The sequence below is a fragment of the Gobius niger genome (genome assembly GCF_951799975.1).
Source record: "Gobius niger genome assembly, chromosome: 18".
Classification (NCBI taxonomy): domain Eukaryota; kingdom Metazoa; phylum Chordata; class Actinopteri; order Gobiiformes; family Gobiidae; genus Gobius; species Gobius niger.
In genome coordinates, this window is record NC_136869.1 from 16,706,779 (window position 1) to 16,725,920 (window position 19,142).

Below are 19,142 nucleotides of genomic sequence, written 5' to 3' on the forward strand. Positions count from 1 at the left end.
TCACTCGTTGTTCAGACTTATTTGAGCAATCTGTGTAGTGGTGAACATCATGTTATAGAATTCCCCCCCCTGAAAATCTGAAATAAATGCACATTTTACAAACGCTATTAAAGGTTTTAGTGGTTGATAAAACATGAAGGTTGCTAATAGCGCCTCTATGTGGTTTTCAGAGATTCAGTCGCCTACTGTTTTGTATTGAGTAAACCTCCTCTCCTAATATTGAAAAGTCCTGTACTTTCTTTAAATCCAAAGAGCTTCTTTAGCTTCTGTAGCTTCTTTAAATCCATGATCTTTTTGCTTCTTATATAGGCCTGTTTTACAAATTATTTACCACCGGTTCATCAACTACACGCTGCATTCGTACTTTTTGTAGGAAACAATGAAGTGTCAAGTCTCTTAGATCAATTTCTTTTGTCAGTTTCCACTTGGCACAATGGTGATGTATAACCATGGCAACACAGACACCTCGCGTAAGACCAGAAGACGACCCAGACTTCAGTGTTTGTCAGAAAATCCATTGGAACAAATATTAAATACTCACCCATCACCCAAATAAATATACCTCCGAATCATATACAAATATTTGCCACGCATACATTAAAACCTCAAAGCTTAATGTCAGGGCAATGCCACAGTTGTCAATGAGGCTAATGTTAGACGATTCTACACCAAGGCCTGCAGTGCTAAAACTTTGAAAACATGGCAGAAGTGTCAACGATGAGTCTTGCCCTAACCTTGCCTTGAGCCATCTGTTGATAAGTGACTTCTTCTACTTCAAAGGCTCCGTATCTGTCTCCCCTCGCTCTCATCTCCCCTCTCACCCGTGAGGACGTTTGGATTGTCTGCACAGAAAGGGAAAAAGTTTGCTTGGCATTTCCTCCGAGCGGCGTTGGCCAAATTGACAATGCACCATCCCTTATTGTTAATGACATGACAAGCCTAGATCTCAATGAAAGAACTGCGTGGGTCTGGGCGGCTCGGTATCACAGTGAATATATTTATCTGAGTTTCATTATAACGAATTAGCACAGCAAGTACAGCGTTTGACAAAGGACGTGCTATCTAGGGACACTCTGACGGGAAAGGGAACGCATCAGATGTCTCTAATTAAAATTATCACTGGTTTTCATAACAATTTGTACTTTTTGCACAGTCTAGCATTCGTTTTGAGAGAATGTGAATAAGTACCACTCATTTGGGTGTGTTCAGAGGCAGATGAAAGCAGTCTGATCTTTTCAAAGGTTGTGAAAACCTGATGGATGCACAAATTAACACACAGAGGAGAGAAAGAGTGCCATCCAAAGCCTCCAATGTTATAATTACAGCCTTTTCTTCCCCTTGACAAACACAAATAAGGACCTCTCTATTCCCTCTCTTCTCCACCTCTCGCTGCATCGCTCGGCGGGCTCACATTAATTGCAAGAATAGACTTTGAAAACACAAAAGTGCTTCTCATCCTGGAGTAATTGTGCTTGTATGGGGGCTTCAGAAGAAAGGAGGCTTTGCAGCTCACTGAAGGAGCTTTGTGTTTTGTCTATAGTGAGCCAGAGAGTAGTGGGAATTACTGTAAATGATACAATGGCGCACTCTAGTGGGCACGTGGAGAAAATGACCGGTAAGCAGCCTATTATAGCCTTATAACTACAGCTACTTTTTTTTTTTCCCCCGATACCAGTACTTTAACGATTCTTGGTTTACGACACCTATACTAAAACATTTGTCATGTAGAACCAGCAAACAGTACAATCTGTGTGAGATCTGCAAATTTCAATATCGGGTTCATCTCCAATGTCAAGAAATATGTGCAAAGTGGGAAATAATTTGGGGGGAAATGGGGGAAGATTTGGGGAAGAAATAGGAGAATTGTGGCAAAAAAAAATCAGGAATAATTACGTGAAAAAATAATGGGAAAATGGGGCATATATTAAAAAAATATTAATAATAAAAAATTGGGGCAAAAATAAGGGGAAAATGTGTAATAAAAAAAAAACAGGGCAAACGTTCAGAAAAAAAAATGGGGGAAAATTGGCACAAATTTTTTTAGAACCACATCCTTTAATACTATTTCTGGAGCCAACAGCATCAAAACCTTTTTTTGTTTTTTTTCAGTACCTGCTTTCGATACCATACTAGTATCATTTACCGGAATTCATCTTATTCATCTCTTTGTGTTTGCATTGTTCCCACCTGATGGCTTTATACGACAGAACAAATGGCGTGGAGATGATGCAGTGGAGTTGATCTCTGCAAAGTTCCTAATGCATGTGATGCAGCGTATGCCAGTAGGCTGTTCTACAAATAGGGTGAAAACAGTGATGCATCAATAGACTATTATATTAAATTACAACCTGAATCCATAGCCGATTTTTTTGTCCCCTTGTAGTTAATTGAGAAAATGTACCCTCTACCTTGTTTTTGTCAGTGCAGGTTTGCTCCATGGGCACTGAGACTGAGCAATGACTTTTATTGGAAGAGGTTTTATGTCCCACAAAATGATGAACGTACACAACTACAGTGTGATGCTATATTTGCCATCTGCAAATCTTGAATCCATATGTCCAGTATTAATGAGACGCTTTAAAGACAAAATCAGAGACACAGACGTTTACTCTAATGATGGTCATTTATTTAGCTAGTGATTACCTTGAGGAGAAAACTGTCACATCCCGTACAGATCATGTCTCGCTGTTTTGGGGGGGAATCCCAGTGACGGTAACGCTTACAAAGGTGTGTGGGGAGTTCACCCAAAAGTGCTCGTGTTGAAAAAGACAGTCTGATTGAGCCTGAGGTTACAGTTGCAGAACATTGATGTGAAAGCAAAGACACCCACGGGGCACAAGGCCGGCCGCTAACTCTACCAAAGCAGCGAGTTTCTCCTCTGACAAAATGCACTTGAGAATGACAGAATCACGAGAACATAAATGTGTGCACTGACCAGCCACCGCGGCCTGCTGCTGAACGCTCCATCTTTTGGTACAGAAACACAAGCAGAAACCAAAGGAAATGGGTAGAGCAGGGGGTACATCGTCTTGTGATTGGCATACACTGGGTTCAGGAAGTATTCATATCCTCCGTTTTGCTCCTAGGCTGAAATCTGATGCTGCTTTTTGTAGTTCATAAAAAGAATTACACTTGGCCTTCTATCTGGGCTGTTCCTTTCCCGTACCATTACTTTCCAATCAGCATAGACTTTTACCAATTGCAAAAAAATCAAGCATCAGACAAAAATCTATACAATAAAAAGGAGGTTTGAAAACGTTCCGAACCCACTGTAGTTGTGACAGCTAATTTACCAGCTGTCAGTCATCCACTGCCTCTGCCTGAAGGTGGCCAGGCAGCCTAATACTGATTCAAGTACTAGATTAATAATATATTTCATCTCTAAATCTCTGCACTCGGCAATATCCCAAAGGTTTTGAGGCATTGTGAATAAAGTTAGCCACATGGCGCATTCCTGACTAGTCTTGTTAGTCAGTTGGTTAATCACAAACAAAACTAATCGAGTCAAAGAGTCGAGTGTTGGTAGAGGCTGTTAAGGACTCAAAGTGCTTCAAAGACAGTATTTAAAAGTTATGTTTGTTTTTTTGTTTTTTTTTCTCTTTTTAACCGAGTTAGACGAACACTAGTAAACAGATACAAATGAGCTCCTCGGTCGCTCTGTTTAAGTGTCCAGATGTATTGTCGTCTTCAGTGGTAACATTGCATCAGCCTCTTCTCTTGATTAGGCCGATTCAGTTTAAGGTCCAACGTCTTTACTGTCGCAGTTGTCACAGAAAACTTGCTTGAAAGTTACGGTTTATTTCTATTGCGTTCCTAGTTAGACACAGGAAACAGGAGTCAATGTCAACAAGAGGGGGGGGAAATTAGCTACAGTTTTTACATAGCATTTAGTGTCAAATTATTGAATAGAAAATCATTTTGAGAATAGAATAGGGGTTTGAGATTCAACCTGCCTCACATTTACCACAGCCTTTTTTTTGCTGGACAGAATAAATCAGCCTAAATAATAGCGTAGAGTTATTCAAAAATCACTTTATAAAAGGCAGTTCTTCATTCAGTCTCCCAGCTTTGTGGTAAGCTACTCATGTTGCCCACATGCCACAGCTGCCTTGGGGGCTGACTGACAGAGACATGGAGCCAACAGACGCTCTGACTATCACCAATTACTCACTCTCCACACTCACAAATTGACAATGGGGGCGACGGTATGCACTGGACAGAGGAGCTGGGATCAAAGTAAATGCAAGTCGGTTCCGTGTACTGCTCTGTGTGTGAAAACTGGTGGCAAGTTTGATTGGAGGCGGAAAATTGGAGACCAGAGGCTCCCAAAGTAGCTCAAACTCAAGAACCACTAGTATTTTTTACATCACATAGACAGAACCAAGGGTGGAGGGGTTCTCGCCTTTAATTCTTTTCTGTAGTTTTTAAGAGTACTTAATAGGTGTTTAGATGTCTGTTTCCCAAAATCATGACAGGGTCAAAGAATATATGGCGGGGGGACGGATTAGGGCCCCTAGTGGCTGGCCCTATCTTTGTTTGCCTTGTAAAGTAAACAAACTTATGATAGTAAAATTAATTACAGTTAATTAGATACAAATGATGGCATTATTGAAGTTCTAACAGATCCTACAAAACCAAAGGTGTTGTAGTGCAAGTGGAGCAGCTAATCTGACACCTCTAAAAGTTCACAAAAGACAGGCCAAACTATAGAGAACAATTAACCTTGTCAGACCAAGGAGGGTGAGGCCTCAGTTGGGCCGGTCCTGTCATGTAGGAGGTCAGCGCTACAAAAGCAGCACAGCACAACGCCTGCACCACGAGGATGAAACAGGCGCTCTACTGACAGGTTGTTTTCAGAAGCCTGAAAACACTGGCTTGAAATATTTATGAGAAAGTAAGCCAGTGCATATTAACAAGGTCAGCAGAGAGGGCTGAACAGAACATCAATGCAGCACCATCAGTAGGGGACCAAGGGAAACGAGGGACCAGGTCAAGGGGGTTTTCTAAATGAAACTAGATTAGCATACTGTGTATCAATGATTACACTATACAGCTACTGTTTGAGTCTGAAGAAGCTTTCCATAGTGGTACATAACATTTGTGTGGCACATAAACAGCATTTTACGCTGTGTGGTTATTGTAGGAGCACTGAAGATTTTAAGAGCTAAAGACGAACTGTACTGGCTCCACTCGACACTGGAGCCTGTTTGCAGCAGAGGGGCTTATGTTGTTAAAGACTAATAAAGCAGGAGGAGCCTGTGGAGGGCAGAGAGCTTGGTGTTCAAAGGGAGATCAGAGCCAGCATCTGCCTTTGTCTGGAAGCAGGAATGCCTGGAATGTGGCCTATTTCAGGAAACCACTCTGTATCTGACTCTACTTGAGCTCATCATCACCATCTCTGCTACAAGAGCTGGTGAGAAATGAGGATCTCCTGAACTGCCCGGGAGTAACAGGGATATGTCAATGTGCTGACATCACTCAGAAGTTTACACCAGATTTTGCCGTAGGACGCACAAACCTCTGACTGAGAGCAGGTTGAACAAGATCAGCTGACTTGTAGCCTTTCAATGAAAGTTCACCATATAAAGGCTCTAAATCATCTAATCGTGAACAAACAAGCTGCACACAATACTGTATATGCTTAGCTCACCTTCCTCAGAGCATCCTCTTCTTCCTGACGTTTTTCATAATGTGCAAAATCATCAAAGATTGAGGTGGTATGCTTGTAAGTGGCAATTATTTTAAGCACTTGTTTAGCCTTTTCGAGAGGCACCTCTTGCGTGTCCCTGGAGTTGGTCACTGGCTTGTTGTCATTGTTCTCTAGACGAATGTGTCGCAGCTGGTTGTTGGGCACATCTTTAATGAAAATCCATTTTACTTCAAACTTGCCCTTCCACTTATCCTGAGACCATACGCCTGCATAGGCATTGTAGTCCACGGGTGAACACATCTCAGCAACGCCACAGAAGTGCCCACTGCCATTGACACTGAACAACAGGTAGAGTGGACCCTTGCTGCCCAGAGAGCGGTAGGCACCGTCCAAGCGCTTGTTGCCATGCTCTGTGCTACACCAGATTGAGTATTTGATTGAGCGGTGGATGTCATCTTCTGAATAGCTCTTGATAATGAAAACACGTCCATTTTTCAAGTTCCAATCAAAGTCTTTGGGATTGTAGTTGTTGAGAGCCCGTAGTTTCTCTAAAACAGGATGTACCTCTCCAGAACAAGATGAGACGCTCAATGGTACACCCCCACCAAATCCAAAGCCATCACCCCGGTTCCTGGGTGCCACCCAGCGGTTTGGGGGTGGTCCCGGCTGCTGGGGGGGCTGATGATGCAGGTGCTGTGGGGGTCCAGGCTGGGATGTGATGTGCATGTGTGGGGGACCTGGGGCCAGAGGCGGGGGGTGTTGAGGTGACTGGAGGGACTGCAGCTGGAAAGGCTGATGCTGTTGTTGGTGTTGGTGTTGGTGTTGGTGCTGAGGCTGATGGGGCAGGGGCGTCTGCAGTAATGTTGGAGGCGGGCCTAGAAGCGGCTGCTGCACCAGAGGCTGAGGTGCCATCATGGCCTGAGCTAACGTAGCCTTGTTCAGGGAGCCCTTGTCATCCCATGTCCCGATATTCATATTGTGCTTTATGGGGGGAGGGGGGATGGTGGCTCCTGCCCCTATACCCATATTGGCTTTTGGTTTGACTTTGGGTTGTGGTTTGGCAGGCTTCTTGGCAATAGCTGCCCAGGAGGCAGGTTTAGGTATAGACGAGCTAACAGATGGATGGAGGTTATTGGCTGCCATACTGCTCATGCCCACTGTGCCCGCTAAAGGTGAGCCCACAGTTTTGGTGACTGCAGCCACCATGTCAGTACCCAGTTTTAGCCCTGCCATACCCTGCTCGATGCTGTTCAGAACTGGTACCTTACTGAGTTGAGTGTCACTTCCGAAAGCTCCTTGTCCATCTGTGATGGCGCGGCCAAGTGAACTGGGGGCATACCCATAGCTGTTACTATATACAGAGCTTTGTGTGGACTGACCCTGAGAGACACTGGTACCCCAGGTAGAGAAGTCTGCATTCCCAGGGAAGAAATTGAAGCCATGTTGGCCAAGGAATGGAGGAGTATTCCCAAGAGTACCTGGTTGGCTGAAAACTCCGTCTGGAATAAAATGGGGCTCGCCATTGCTCATCTGTCCATAGGTAGTAAGGTACGGCATTGGAGGGTCTCCAGCTGTGGACCAAGTGGCTTCTCCCAGAGAGTACGGGAACCCAATGGATGGAGCATAGTAGCTGGGCATGTAGGGATCAGACATCGGAGGATAGTTATTACTCTGTAAAATGTAAAGAAAAATACAATTTATATTCAGAAAAAATATTATGTGCACTTTTAGCTGAACTTGAAGCATTCTAAGCATAGCATATCAATGTTTGCAATAATAATTTCTATAGTCCATTTCTATGGTGTAACATACTTGATTTGTCTGTCCGCTTAGGTAAGGTTCAAAGTCATCTTCGTTCACACCATCTTTTTGATGCATTGATCCGTTTTGCACTATAAGTAAATAAAAAAAGGTCCCACAGTTAAAACTTGATGCCGCTACATAAATAAACATATGGTTACAAATAACATCCATATCCATCATCTTACCTTTATTTCCCTGTCCTTTGGGTCTCTGGAAGAAATCAGAAGAAACGATGAAACAAATAAATAATAGCACAAACGCCACACAGTTAGCAGCTGCATGCTACTTGTTTTTGCCTACAGTATAATCTCAGGCTGGAGCTACAGCCTCAGCGTGTTAACATTACAGGTTTCTGCTTCGCCTTACTGACCGGATGTCAACGCTCTGACATCCAGTAAGCTGTGCCGCATTGGCCACCAGCTAAACCCCGCGTTGTTGGCTACTACTGGCCTGCATTAGAGCTAATATCAATCACACATCAAAGACTCTGTGTGAGCCAGTGTAATTTCTCACGTCGGCCGCATCAAAATGTCAGCAAAGTTTCATCTGTTTTCAGCTTTATTCACGGTACCGCTCACTGTCAATGCACAAACCTGGTCGACTGTGGTGGCAGACATCCTCCAGAAACCGAAAGTGCGCTCCTCTATTTGTGAGATTGTGTTCACGGCTTCCCCTGCCTCTCTCACTTTGGTGCTTTCCTAGCTCGTTCCTGAAGCTGTCCAATCACTCGAGCAATGTTGCGAGGCGGCGTTTCGCTCTCCTCCAGCGGTCAGACTTGGCGACGACGCGTGAGTCTTCAGCCTCGCTCAGACGAAGGCTCCGTGTCGGTGGAGAAGGCCTCGGTACCCGTGTGCGCTCCGGGCACAGACAGTTTATTTCAGTCCGTGTTAAAGTGCCGTGTGCCTAAGTGAAATATCCCTCACCATACTCCACAATGGCGGATGGTCTCTTCTACTCCCGCTTCCGTTCCGTTCCGCTGCTCCGTGACCTTCCGCCTATGACGCTCTGAGTCATGTTACACTCCGCCACTGCACATGACAGTCACAAACACACAAGTACCAGGCTATTAATATACAACACTCTATCTTTACACATTTGACAACTGGCCAATGTTACTTTATCACGTCATGTCTCGTATTCTTTGCTGTAACTCGCTGAAATCTGCAAAAAAAAACAATCGTGCTTTTTATTGTCTTCATTGTGTACTTTCTGTAATGGCTCTTTCTGGATGATATATTTATAGCCTTTTTCCAAACACAGTATTGAGTTAGTTTTTCTTCTTTATTTTTACCTCATGCAAATATGTTATAACCAATCATTTTATTGTATTAAGCTGAGCTTCATTTGATTTAGATGATTTAACTCTGAATATACCGCCCATATTTTGCTGCCAGTACTGGCGGTAGCCTATTATTTTTGTCCTTGGTCTATAGTGATCAGGAGTTGTGACTGTACATCATTATTCATTATTTCATTATATTACTACACATAAAAGCACCACTACCACAGCTGAAACGAGACTGCCATGTGAATTCTCGCGGTACTTCCACTGTGGGTCGCCCAGCAGTTATGGCAGCCGTGGCGCTGAGGTCCTGTCGCAGAGGACTTTCACAGATTTTTAGCAATGGGGGGTTGTCTGCTCTGTCTGCAACGCAACTAAAAGGTTTGTTCGATTGTTTGAAATATAGGTATGGTGCTTCATGCCCATTATCTCGTCTAACACTGTTATAAAACGCCAAAGGGGGGTGTGGCACACAGACTGCGGAGAAGTAAATTTAGGGCATGTAAACGGAGCGCTCTTTGCGCGTAATATAATAATTACCCCACGATGTTTTCCCCCAAGCTTTGTTATTATCCTAACGACTGTAATGCATGCTGATATTAGTCTGTAGTCGTCAGAAATATTACTGGCAGCTCGGGACACAATTAACTAATACGCGTGGCCTACTATCTTTATCGGCGCCATCCATGCGTAATTGTTTCCGTTTTGACTCAAATGCTTTTAATCTCGTTGATACAACATTATGTTATATATATGTATATATGTCTATTGTATAACACGCCTGTGCCTTTGTTCTTTGACACACAGTTGACAGGAGACACAAGTCCACAGTTCAACATGCCTCACGACCAGACCTCCCCAAACTGGCGTACAGAAGAGTGAAGGGTAAGAGCCCAGGTGTAGTCTTTCTTCCTGGGTATGGCTCCAACATGAACGGCCAAAAGGGGGAGGCACTGGAGGAGTTCTGCAGGTCACTAGGTCACTCTTGTCTGAGGTGAGACATTCTCTATAATAAATCACTTGCTCATAAAGACGGGAAGAAGTGTAAGATGAAGATTTTACTGTAGAAAAGTGTTACAAACACGCATCATGCTTACTGATGGCCAGAGGTGGGTAGAGTAGCCAAGAAATATGAACTCAAGTAAGAGTTGAAATTATTTTACAATAGTAAAAAGTAGAGACCCAAATAAATACGCAAGTAAAAGTAAAATAGTACTTAGAGAAAATATTACTTGAGTAACTGAGTGTAAAATTCAGATTTATGTTTCAGAAAAGACATAAATTATGAGAAACAAAACTTGTCATAATGGGAAAATACAAATATTTCCAAAGAAAATAAAAAATAGAGCACGAAACAAACAGCCTTTGTTTCTTTAAAATGTTCTCGTAATGGCACCAGTAACAAGTAAGAGTAAAGATACTTTATTACAATATTACTCAAAGGGAAGTATATATATATATATATATATATATATATATATGTATATGTATATGTATATGTATATGTATATGTGTATATATATATATATATATATATATGTATACACACACACACACACACACACACACACACACACACACACACACACACACACACACACACACATACTTGTACTTGACTCAATGTAACTGTGTGTGACCCGCCTCTGCTGATGGCTTACTGATCAATTTCAATGTTATATACTGTTGTTCAGTTTGATGAATAATGACGAATAAAGCACCTTTACTTTTCACATATTCTAACTTAACTTCATTAGTTGTTCTCTTCTGGCAGGTTTGATTACACAGGCCATGGAGCATCAGAAGGAGTGCTCGCAGAGGGAACCATAGGCACGTGGAAAAAAGATGTTCTTTATGTATTGGACGAGTTAGCAGAGGGTCCTCAGGTATGGTTCTTGAATAGTAACAGCAGTTATTAGTTGCATACTGTAAGCCATTGTATTGTTACACAATGTGTCCAGAAGGTGGCAGTGTACCCCCACTGTGTTTTGCTGTGTTAAACAGATTTTTGCGCTTTCCTTAGATACTGGTTGGATCAAGTATAGGAGGGTGGCTGATGTTGCTTGCAGCAATTGCACGTCCAGAGAAAATTGCTGCCCTGGTGGGAATCTCCACTGCCGCTGACCACATTGTGACATCATTTAACTCTCTTCCTCTGGAGGTAAGACTTAAACAAATCCCAGAGGAAATCAATGTCACTAATGTATTTTGTATTTATTTCCAACATACATAACACAAACATGTTTATGAGTCTATAATTGATTAAACATTGCTCATTTTAAAGAAGATTTAAAATGGACCGCTATTCATTTTCTGCTTCTCTTTGGAATTTTAATATTCTTTTGTTTCTTTCAATACAGACTCGCAAAGAGCATGAAGAGAAAGGGGAGTGGACTGTGCCCACAAAACACTCAGAGGAAGGATTTTATAAGTTTAACATGGACTTTCTTCGTGAGGCAGAAAATCACTGTGTCCTCCAGAGTCCCATCCCAGTCACGTGTCCAGTGCGCCTCATTCACGGGCTCAAAGACGAGGACGTCCCATGGCACATCTCCATGCAAGTAGCAGAACGCATCCTCAGTCCTGATGTAGATGTCATTCTAAGGCGACATGGTCAGCATCGTATGTCTGATAAGGACGACATCAAGCTTATGGTCTACACCATTGATGATCTCATAGACAAGCTGACCACGATGGTCTAAGGGAGGGCGCCTGTGGGCTGCTGTGGGGAAGGACTGTGATTACTGTGAAAGCAGCCCTCCAAGGAATTACCAAACAGCACTTTCCTCTGCCAAATATGACCTGTCCTTTCTGTTTTATGCCATCATTTCATCACTGTTACAGTAGAACAACACTTCAAAAGGGAGCCGGCCCCTGAGCCCCGATATTGCCATGTTGTATGTAATTCAGGAGTTTATTTTGTAAGCTTTTATTAGGTCTGTCAATTCTCTGTCATTTCCATTGTTCTTATGTTTTTGGACAGCTTTTAATTCTATTTTAATTAGATACCTAGTTTTTCTGTGCCTTTTTTAATCTGTATCTGTTTGGGCCAATAAAAGTTATGCACACTGCAAACCAGTTCTCTCCCTGTGAAAATGTATAGACAAAGAAAGCTCTATGTACTAACATTACTTGAATGTCAAAACATGGTCCATTAGCCATACTGACGCCCACTGAAGGGGACTCTGGGCTGTTGATGATTAACAAGTAATTGACCGAATGCCCAATGAGTTGAGAGCACCCAGTTAGTCTGTCAGGTCTGCTTAACTGCTACAGTGACCTTTAACTTGTGTATGAGCTGTGTTCTTTGTCATCTTTGGGACACCATAAGATCAAAGATGCTTTATGAGACAGCATTGTCTGATGCACACAGGATATGGGACAAAAGGTCATTGCATATTGGTACCACAGCATTGTAATGTTTAACAATGTTCTTTGGCATACCAGGCAGCCAAGCAGAAAGATGAGTAAATGATCAGTCTGACAAATGTCCAGCTCCAGAGTCGGTTCTGGATTAGTGGTTATTTTTTCATAATAATGGGTGTGAATGCTATTCTGATATGCCAGTTTAGAGACTCAACTGTAGGCTTGTCTTTAAATTAGAAGCCTACTTGTTTAGGATTAGACTGCAGTTGGTATAAATAGATTAAACTCTTGCATCGTGACTGATAATAAATGCCACATGGCTTGAGCTATAACAGCCAACTGAATGACTTGATACTACTGCTGCTGCTTATTGATTCTGCCAATGGCTGAGCACATACAATTTGGCACTGCCCGGGAGCGTTGTCACGTCTCGTCCAACGTTGGTCCTCTCTGGGGACCCCTTCCGGACTAGTGGGCATATAAAAGTGAGACTCGCCCCTCCCGGACAAAGTGAGCTCAGCGTGGCCTGACGCGCCTCTGCTGCCGCTGCGCTTCATGGATGCCTCGACAGTTGAGCATCCTCATCCTTGCCCGCTCGGAGGACACTGAAGCAGTCACGGGACGTGTGTCGTGCTCTATCTCTTTGCAGTAAGTAGGCTGAGCAACAATACTGGCAAAAATGCTTGACTTTATGTTAATGAGAAGTGACGCAGTGTCGCAGCTAGAACGCTCGCTTTTTACGCAGCGGTCATTGATCGTTTTAACATGAACAGATTTGTGCTTTTTTGCAAGCGGCTAAAGCTATTGTCAACTTGTATAGTTTCACAGATTGAAATTCAGACAAGGTGCCAGACAGGACCCGCAGCAGAGAAAGTCAGAAGAGTGGAGAACAGTTCATCAAATGTCAATGTGCCTTTTGAGTCTAATGTAATCAGTGCTTATTGCAGTGTGGGCTATTTATAGAGCAGTGATGGTCGTATCAGTCGCGTCCTGCAATATGAAACTTTTGTAAATAGGGTTAGAGTTACAATGGCACCATTATCATATTTAATTCACGTCATGACTTTCCACTGGAGGTCATACTTTCAGCATCATCCAATACTACTCATCACTGCACTCAGCTGCTGTTCAGTGTGACTCTTGGTTGCCATAGCAAAAGAGGGCGTGTTTTGTGCGGGACAGCTTCCAGGGACCACACCCTTCTCTGCAGATGGTCCAGGTCAGAACACTGGGCTAGTGTAGACAGAACTGTGATTAATTTTGATAATTACATGTCCACTCAACTCCACTCTCTTTGTGTCCCCCCCAACCCAGGTCTGCTGTGTTGTGTAACAGGTAAAGGGCTGCCATGGCTAACAGAGGACCCAGTTATGGTCTCAGTAAAGAGGTGCAGGAGAAGATTGACCAGAAGTACGATGCCGACCTCGAGCAGAAGCTGGTGGATTGGATCGTAACTCAGTGTGGTGGGAACCTGGACAAGCCACAGGCAGGGAAACAGAACTTCCAAAAATGGCTGATGGATGGAACAGTGAGTGGCTCCTGTGCTGGCACTTAAAATAGACTCCACTGATAAATTATTAAGAGAATACCTCACTTAGTCATATCTCAAGACATGTACATGGATGTAAGTGCTTATGAGAGAATTTATTGTACTTTAAGGTAAAAAAAAACAAATAAATGTTCATAGATAGTGTTGTGTAATTCATATATTTTTGGATGGAGGGTGGGGTCCTTTTTGTAACTCTAAGGGCAAGACTCTGTTATTGAAAGAAGTAATCAAACAGAACTGGCATGGTAATGATGTGTGTGTGTGTGTGAGTGAATGTATGGTGGTGGTCAGAGGGTCCGTTGGCGCAGACGTGTGTAGTCGCGAAAGCGCTTCTGACAGTCTCCCCCAGGGGAAACTGAAGCTACAAACGTAGTTTACCACCACCAAGTGTGGAGTGAATGTACAATTGTCTCATGTAAAGCGCTTTGTGACTACATGTCTGTGAAAGGCGCTATATAAATAAAGATCTTCTTCTTCTTCTTCTTCTTCTAATCCTGTTGCTTAAAGGCAGTGTTTAATTTGAGACTACCTCCTAAACTGGAACCTTTTCAGTTGATTCCCCCCACCTTTTGGATATTGTTTTTTTTTTTTAATATATGGCGCTGATTAGTTAATGCTTTTATATAATGCCTAATCACAATAAATGACCTGTCTCTCTTTAAGAATGCAGTGTTTCACTTTGCTATGCTTTGGTCAGTGCGTCAGCTTAATGTAATCAGGCCTCTGTATCATTCTGCCTTGCGCCAGATCCTCTGCAGACTCATCAACAGCCTTTATCCACGGGGAAAGGAGCCCATCAAAAAGATCCCAGAGACACAGATGGCCTTCAAGCAAATGGAGAAAATTTCACAGTTCCTGCAGGCAGCTGAAGCTTACGGCGTTACCACGACAGACATTTTTCAAACTGTGGACCTATGGGAAGGTGATGTTACTTTAACATTTGTGCTTCGCTCCTCTAAATGGTGGGATTGACTGTTTTTTAAATATTTCTAATGATTGTGTAGGAAAGGATTTGGCCGCAGTGCAAAGGACACTAATGGCACTCGGGAGTTTGGCTGTGACCAAAGACGATGGACATTACAAAGGAGATCGAGACTGGTTTCACAAGTAAGACAATACTGCTAATACTATGGTTTATTTTTCAAAGAGGGAGAGTGGAGAGTGTTGTGTTGGTAAGAATTAGATGTGTGTAACGCAGTAGTGTAGTGTGATTTACAGACAGTAGCACTAAGGGAAATATAAACATCAGAGCTGGAAATAGTCACACGAATGAGTGGAGAAATATAGGTCCCCTCCTATTCCAACGGGTGGTTCTAGCCCTATTCTCATTGGTGCATGTTATCATTGTGCTCTCGGGCAAGATTACTATTTCACCCCATAGATTAAAAAAAAAAAATACTCTGTGATATCATCTTACTGATTGATTATTTACATTCTGAATGATTTGCTGTCAATGTGTGGAAAGGAAGATGATCAGGTTAAAAGGTTAGATGCCCATCACAGGATAGGAACACATTATTGATTTGAGATTATGTGAAAGAAGGATGCAGAGCAGGACTCAACAGTCGAACCGTTTTGGTCAGAATTAAGACCTTAATTTTCATGGGTGCGACTAAATCATTTCCCTTGGTTGCACTGGTGTACTTGCCCTTTACCGGCCTTGATTTACATAAAGTTCATTCAATTAACTAGTTTGTTATATCCACTTCATACAAATTCATACCCAAACTCTTCCGCACCATTAAACTACAAAAGATAATTGTTAAACATTAATCAATATCAATGAATATAGTTCATAGAAAATTATCCCTCACTCCACTTGTATCTTGTATCCAAAGAACAAGCCTCAAAGCACAGATACTGTATCTCACACTGATTATTTAGACAAAGATTTGCAGCTATTACATGACTTAAACTTTATATATAAACTAATTCATACAGTATATTTATGTCTTTATTACCTAAGCATGATTCAAACTAACATGCCCCTATTTTATTAATAATATATGAACAGCTCTGATAACATTCCGCTACTTTCGAGTTGTGTAATGTTAAAACAAAAATGTTGCATTGTATTGTTATGTAACATGTATGATTATGGAAGATTATATTCAATATTAATAAGTATTTGCATTGAATACTGGTTGTATAGGTAACTTTCAGACAATTCTAAAGTGGTGCTATGTCTGCAATGATAATTCTTAGGAGGACCAGTGCAGCTAACCTAAATGTTAGTGACCCTGATGCAGAGGCTATGGATAAATGGTGACAGGAGATTTGATGTACAACACGACATGACCCGCCCTAACCGACCCCCTCCCTCTGAGTCTGCCTCACTCTATCTCTAGCCCCCACCACCCTTCCCTTTAGTATGGAGGAAATGTTTCCATCATGCTTCCTGCGTGTAGCGTTTAACATCCAACACTTGTGTATAATTGTGTATGTGTGTGCTTTGCTTTATTGTGATTTCTAATTTCAGCAAAAAAAAAGGGGCGCCTTGTAATAGCCACCCTGGTGCGTTTGGCGCGTCTGTGCAAACGTATCGAGTAAAATTCATAACAATGACAATAAAACCTATTCTGATTATGATTCTAATGCGGATCTTTAGGGAAACATTAAAATGGTGTGTTTAATGTGTGTTACTTTTCCACTTTCTGTGCAGGAAGTCCCAAGGCTATAGACGAGAGTTCACGGATGAGCAGCTGCGCCAGGGCCAGAGCTTGATCGGGCTGCAAATGGGGAGCAACCAAGGTGCTTCCCAGTCCGGCATGACAGGCTATGGTATGCACCGTCAGATCATGTAGACTTTCTTAGAAACCACTGACTACCTAACCTTATCTCTAACAACTGTTCTGCTTCTATAGCTTCTTTTTACTAATACCACAAGTGTTGTAGCCCCAAAGCCTTCCTCTTGCTTATGCTAACCTCAACTTCCCTGGAATTGCTGCTTTTTAAACTTAATTAAAATGATGTCAGATAATTTACTAATTACTGCTGTTCACTGTTACTTTCTTGCCTAGTTGCAAATTAACTGTGAAATGTTGAAAAAGCCATGAGCATGCTGTGCATACACTGCTTTACTAGAGATGTTGATATATAGATATTTAATAATGTTTCTGCACATGAGTCAGTCTAAAAATAATGCATCAAAGGACACTCAGTCAGTCAAAGCCAATGTCTGATAATGCTCTGTTGTCTGAAGACCTCGCTTTGTGCCTGGTTATGACGACAACATAAGCTTGGTCCTAATGGATTAACCTCATGCAAAAGTAATTTCATTTAAAGTCATGCTCTTTTCTTTTATACTATTGTTCAATAATGTGTTATTTATGTGCTGTAGCCAAATGGAAATGTTACTGTTTGAAAGTAAGATTTTGGTTGAATGTGCACTATTGTGTCTTATTTAATATATTTTGGAATAGATTTACAAAGGCCTGCGGTGACTCTGACTGTTACTGAAAATTAAAGTAAATTCCAGTCTATATAACGTTGTTCAATGTTCCTTCGTTATTGATTGGGTTGGCCGTGAGAGCATATGGATGTTTGTGTTCTGCTCTTATCTTGGGTTCATTCTGCTGCCCCTCCTACGAGCCCCTCCCTCCTGCGTTTCCTCGTATGTTCAATCTAATAAAGGGGGCACATGATGGCGCACTCGCTTGGATTACAGTCTATGCCAGATTTCCTGATAAAGCTTGTCATACGACTTAAATGTTTTACAAGGACTAATGCTGAATTTGCTCAGGCACAACCAGTCTCCTCATTATAAAATATACTGAGAACTCAAGTCTGGCTAGCCAGGCCCTCAATATGTGTGTTCATAAATAATTTATAGTGACAAAAATGTATGAGAAGTTCTGTACTTTCTCTGTGTAGTTTATTTTGTATTGCTCCCAACATTAAATAAATTATTTGTATGGTGCCAATAAATCTTTAGTGGCATAAGACAACAAAGAATACAGAACAGGCAGTCTGTAAATCTTTCCACATCGTCCTCTTAGACCTTCATCAAGAGCAGGTGATGTGTAACCAGCGGGGTCAGAAGAAATAAGTAAACCAAAAACTCAGCCCACCAATAAAACTGTGTTAGAAGCTGCACATTCTAGTCTAGAGAGCTCTTACCTTGTGTATTTTGGTTTGCTGCACCTCATTTTCTAAGCGAGCACTTTCCGATCACTTTCTGTTAAGGACATGCAGGAGAGTACATGTTCACAATTTTTAAGAGGCAAAATATTGCGTTTGTGACAACTCGGAAGACAAAATGTTATTTTTGAGAGTTTGTGCTGCGTTTTTGTTAGCCTCTTTAGTGGTCAGGGGTGTGGCTCAGGAAGAAACACAGAGTAAAGGTTGTATTTGTGGTCACCCGGGTATACCAGGCGACCCTGGGCACAATGGGACACCAGGCAGAGACGGCCGGGATGGATTTACAGGCGAAAAAGGGGATAAAGGTGAGTCTTCATTATCTGATATTGCTGTTTCAATACATCAATGATTAAAATGTATGTTTTTTAGGAGAAACAGGCCCTGTTGGATCATCAGGCCCAGATGGCCAAAAAGGGCATAAAGGGGAAACTGGTATTTAACATTTAATTAGAAGCCACTATAAAAGTGATTGAATATGCATGTACTAGAACTAGAATCATTTATTGTGTGTCACTTTGTCCCTCATAGGTGCAGTTGGCCCAGCTGGGCTCAAAGGCAAAAGGGGGGACAATGGAGAAAGAGGACCCCCAGGAAAAATGGGCCCTCAGGGTGTTCAGGGGCCCATAGGCCTGAAAGGAGACCAGGGAGAGATTGGACTGCCAGGACCACCAGGACCGACAGGGGCTGTGGGGCCCTCAGGACCAGAGGGTCCGAAGGGGGAGATAGGCCTGAGGGGGGACAGGGGCATTCAGGGACCGCTTGGACCGCCTGGACGTCCTGGGCCCAAAGGGGAAATTGGGGTACCTGGACATAAAGGCAGCATTGGTTATCGTGGGGAGAGAGGGTCTCGGGGAGATAAGGGTGAAAAAGGCGAAAAAGGAGAAGCTACTACCATCTTTAAAAGTGCCTTTTCTGTGGGACTCACAGCACAAAGCAAACTCCCAGCAGCCAATGCACCCATCCGGTTTGACAAGATAATCTACAATGTACAGAATCACTATGACCTACTGACGGGGAGATTCACCTGCTCCGTAGGAGGAGCTTATTATTTCACCTACCATATCACAGTATATTCCAGAAATGTGAAGGTGGCCCTTGTAAAAAATGGAGCAAAGATCATCCATACGACGGATAACTACCAGGGCAGCGAGGACCAGGCAGCAGGGGGCGCTGTGCTGCACTTAGTGGCCGGGGACAAGGTGTGGCTGCAGGTGGCGGGAGGGGAGCTCTTTAGTGGACTATTTGCTGATGAAGATGATGACACCATTTTTTCTGGGTTTCTAATTTTTGCAGACGAATAAACGCTGTTTCTACCCTGCTCACTGCCCTGTACTTATTGTTTCTATAATACA

At 42.5% G+C, this 19,142-nt stretch overlaps 4 protein-coding genes across 5 annotated transcripts; 3 read left to right on the top strand and 1 right to left on the bottom strand.

The window, feature by feature from the left end:
- Positions 1-3,168: 3,168 nt before the first annotated feature.
- ythdf3 (YTH N6-methyladenosine RNA binding protein F3) lies at positions 3,169-8,458 on the bottom strand. Its single transcript, XM_079576648.1, has 5 exons — positions 8,047-8,458; positions 7,639-7,663; positions 7,463-7,542; positions 5,651-7,321; positions 3,169-3,813 (listed from the first exon to the last, which is right to left on the bottom strand). Exons 1-5 carry the CDS (start codon positions 8,068-8,070, stop codon positions 3,790-3,792), a joined length of 1,824 nt encoding a protein of 607 aa, XP_079432774.1. The 5' UTR covers positions 8,071-8,458; the 3' UTR covers positions 3,169-3,789.
- Positions 8,459-8,997: 539 nt separating this feature from the next.
- abhd10b (abhydrolase domain containing 10, depalmitoylase b) lies at positions 8,998-11,816 on the top strand. Its single transcript, XM_079576389.1, has 5 exons — positions 8,998-9,116; positions 9,543-9,729; positions 10,510-10,621; positions 10,759-10,896; positions 11,096-11,816. The coding sequence occupies exons 1-5, from the start codon at positions 9,023-9,025 to the stop codon at positions 11,435-11,437; spliced, it is 873 nt and encodes a 290-aa protein (XP_079432515.1). The 5' UTR covers positions 8,998-9,022; the 3' UTR covers positions 11,438-11,816.
- Positions 11,817-12,566: 750 nt separating this feature from the next.
- On the top strand, positions 12,567-17,495 carry tagln3b (transgelin 3b). 2 transcript variants are annotated; one of them, XM_079575700.1, is made up of 5 exons: positions 12,567-12,749; positions 13,437-13,629; positions 14,398-14,572; positions 14,655-14,757; positions 16,313-17,495. In XM_079575700.1, exons 2-5 carry the CDS (start codon positions 13,450-13,452, stop codon positions 16,452-16,454), a joined length of 600 nt encoding a protein of 199 aa, XP_079431826.1. In that variant the 5' UTR covers positions 12,567-12,749; positions 13,437-13,449; the 3' UTR covers positions 16,455-17,495. The 2 variants fall into 2 exon arrangements, with proteins under 2 accessions (XP_079431826.1, XP_079431825.1); XM_079575699.1 differs by having other exon boundaries at positions 12,569-12,749; positions 13,416-13,629; positions 16,313-17,494.
- Positions 17,496-17,908: 413 nt separating this feature from the next.
- On the top strand, positions 17,909-19,091 carry c1qtnf9 (C1q and TNF related 9; the record flags this gene model as incomplete). The annotated part of the gene is made up of 3 exons (XM_079576459.1): positions 17,909-18,095; positions 18,160-18,222; positions 18,319-19,091. 3 exons carry the CDS (start codon positions 17,909-17,911, stop codon positions 19,089-19,091), a joined length of 1,023 nt encoding a protein of 340 aa, XP_079432585.1.
- Between the last annotated feature and the right edge of the window lie 51 nt (positions 19,092-19,142).

Excerpts from the sequence above, each read along its gene's own strand:
- tagln3b (XM_079575700.1), top strand. The coding sequence starts at position 13,450 with ATGGCTAACAGAGGACCCAGTTATGGTCTCAGTAAAGAGGTGCAGGAG. Across the intron at positions 13,630-14,397 it reads AATGGCTGATGGATGGAACA|ATCCTCTGCAGACTCATCAA; the intron begins GTGAGTGGCTCC and ends GCCTTGCGCCAG. Across the intron at positions 14,758-16,312 it reads GATCGAGACTGGTTTCACAA|GAAGTCCCAAGGCTATAGAC; the intron begins GTAAGACAATAC and ends CTTTCTGTGCAG.
- ythdf3 (XM_079576648.1), bottom strand. The coding sequence starts at position 8,070 with ATGTCTGCCACCACAGTCGACCAG. Across the intron at positions 7,664-8,046 it reads CTGCCACCACAGTCGACCAG|AGACCCAAAGGACAGGGAAA; the intron begins GTTTGTGCATTG and ends GATTTCTTCCAG. Across the intron at positions 3,814-5,650 it reads AAGAGGATGCTCTGAGGAAG|GAACGCAATAGAAATAAACC; the intron begins GTGAGCTAAGCA and ends GTGTCTAACTAG.
- abhd10b (XM_079576389.1), top strand. The coding sequence starts at position 9,023 with ATGGCAGCCGTGGCGCTGAGGTCCTGTCGCAGAGGACTTTCACAGATT. Across the intron at positions 9,117-9,542 it reads GTCTGCAACGCAACTAAAAG|TTGACAGGAGACACAAGTCC; the intron begins GTTTGTTCGATT and ends TTTGACACACAG. Across the intron at positions 10,897-11,095 it reads TTAACTCTCTTCCTCTGGAG|ACTCGCAAAGAGCATGAAGA; the intron begins GTAAGACTTAAA and ends CTTTCAATACAG.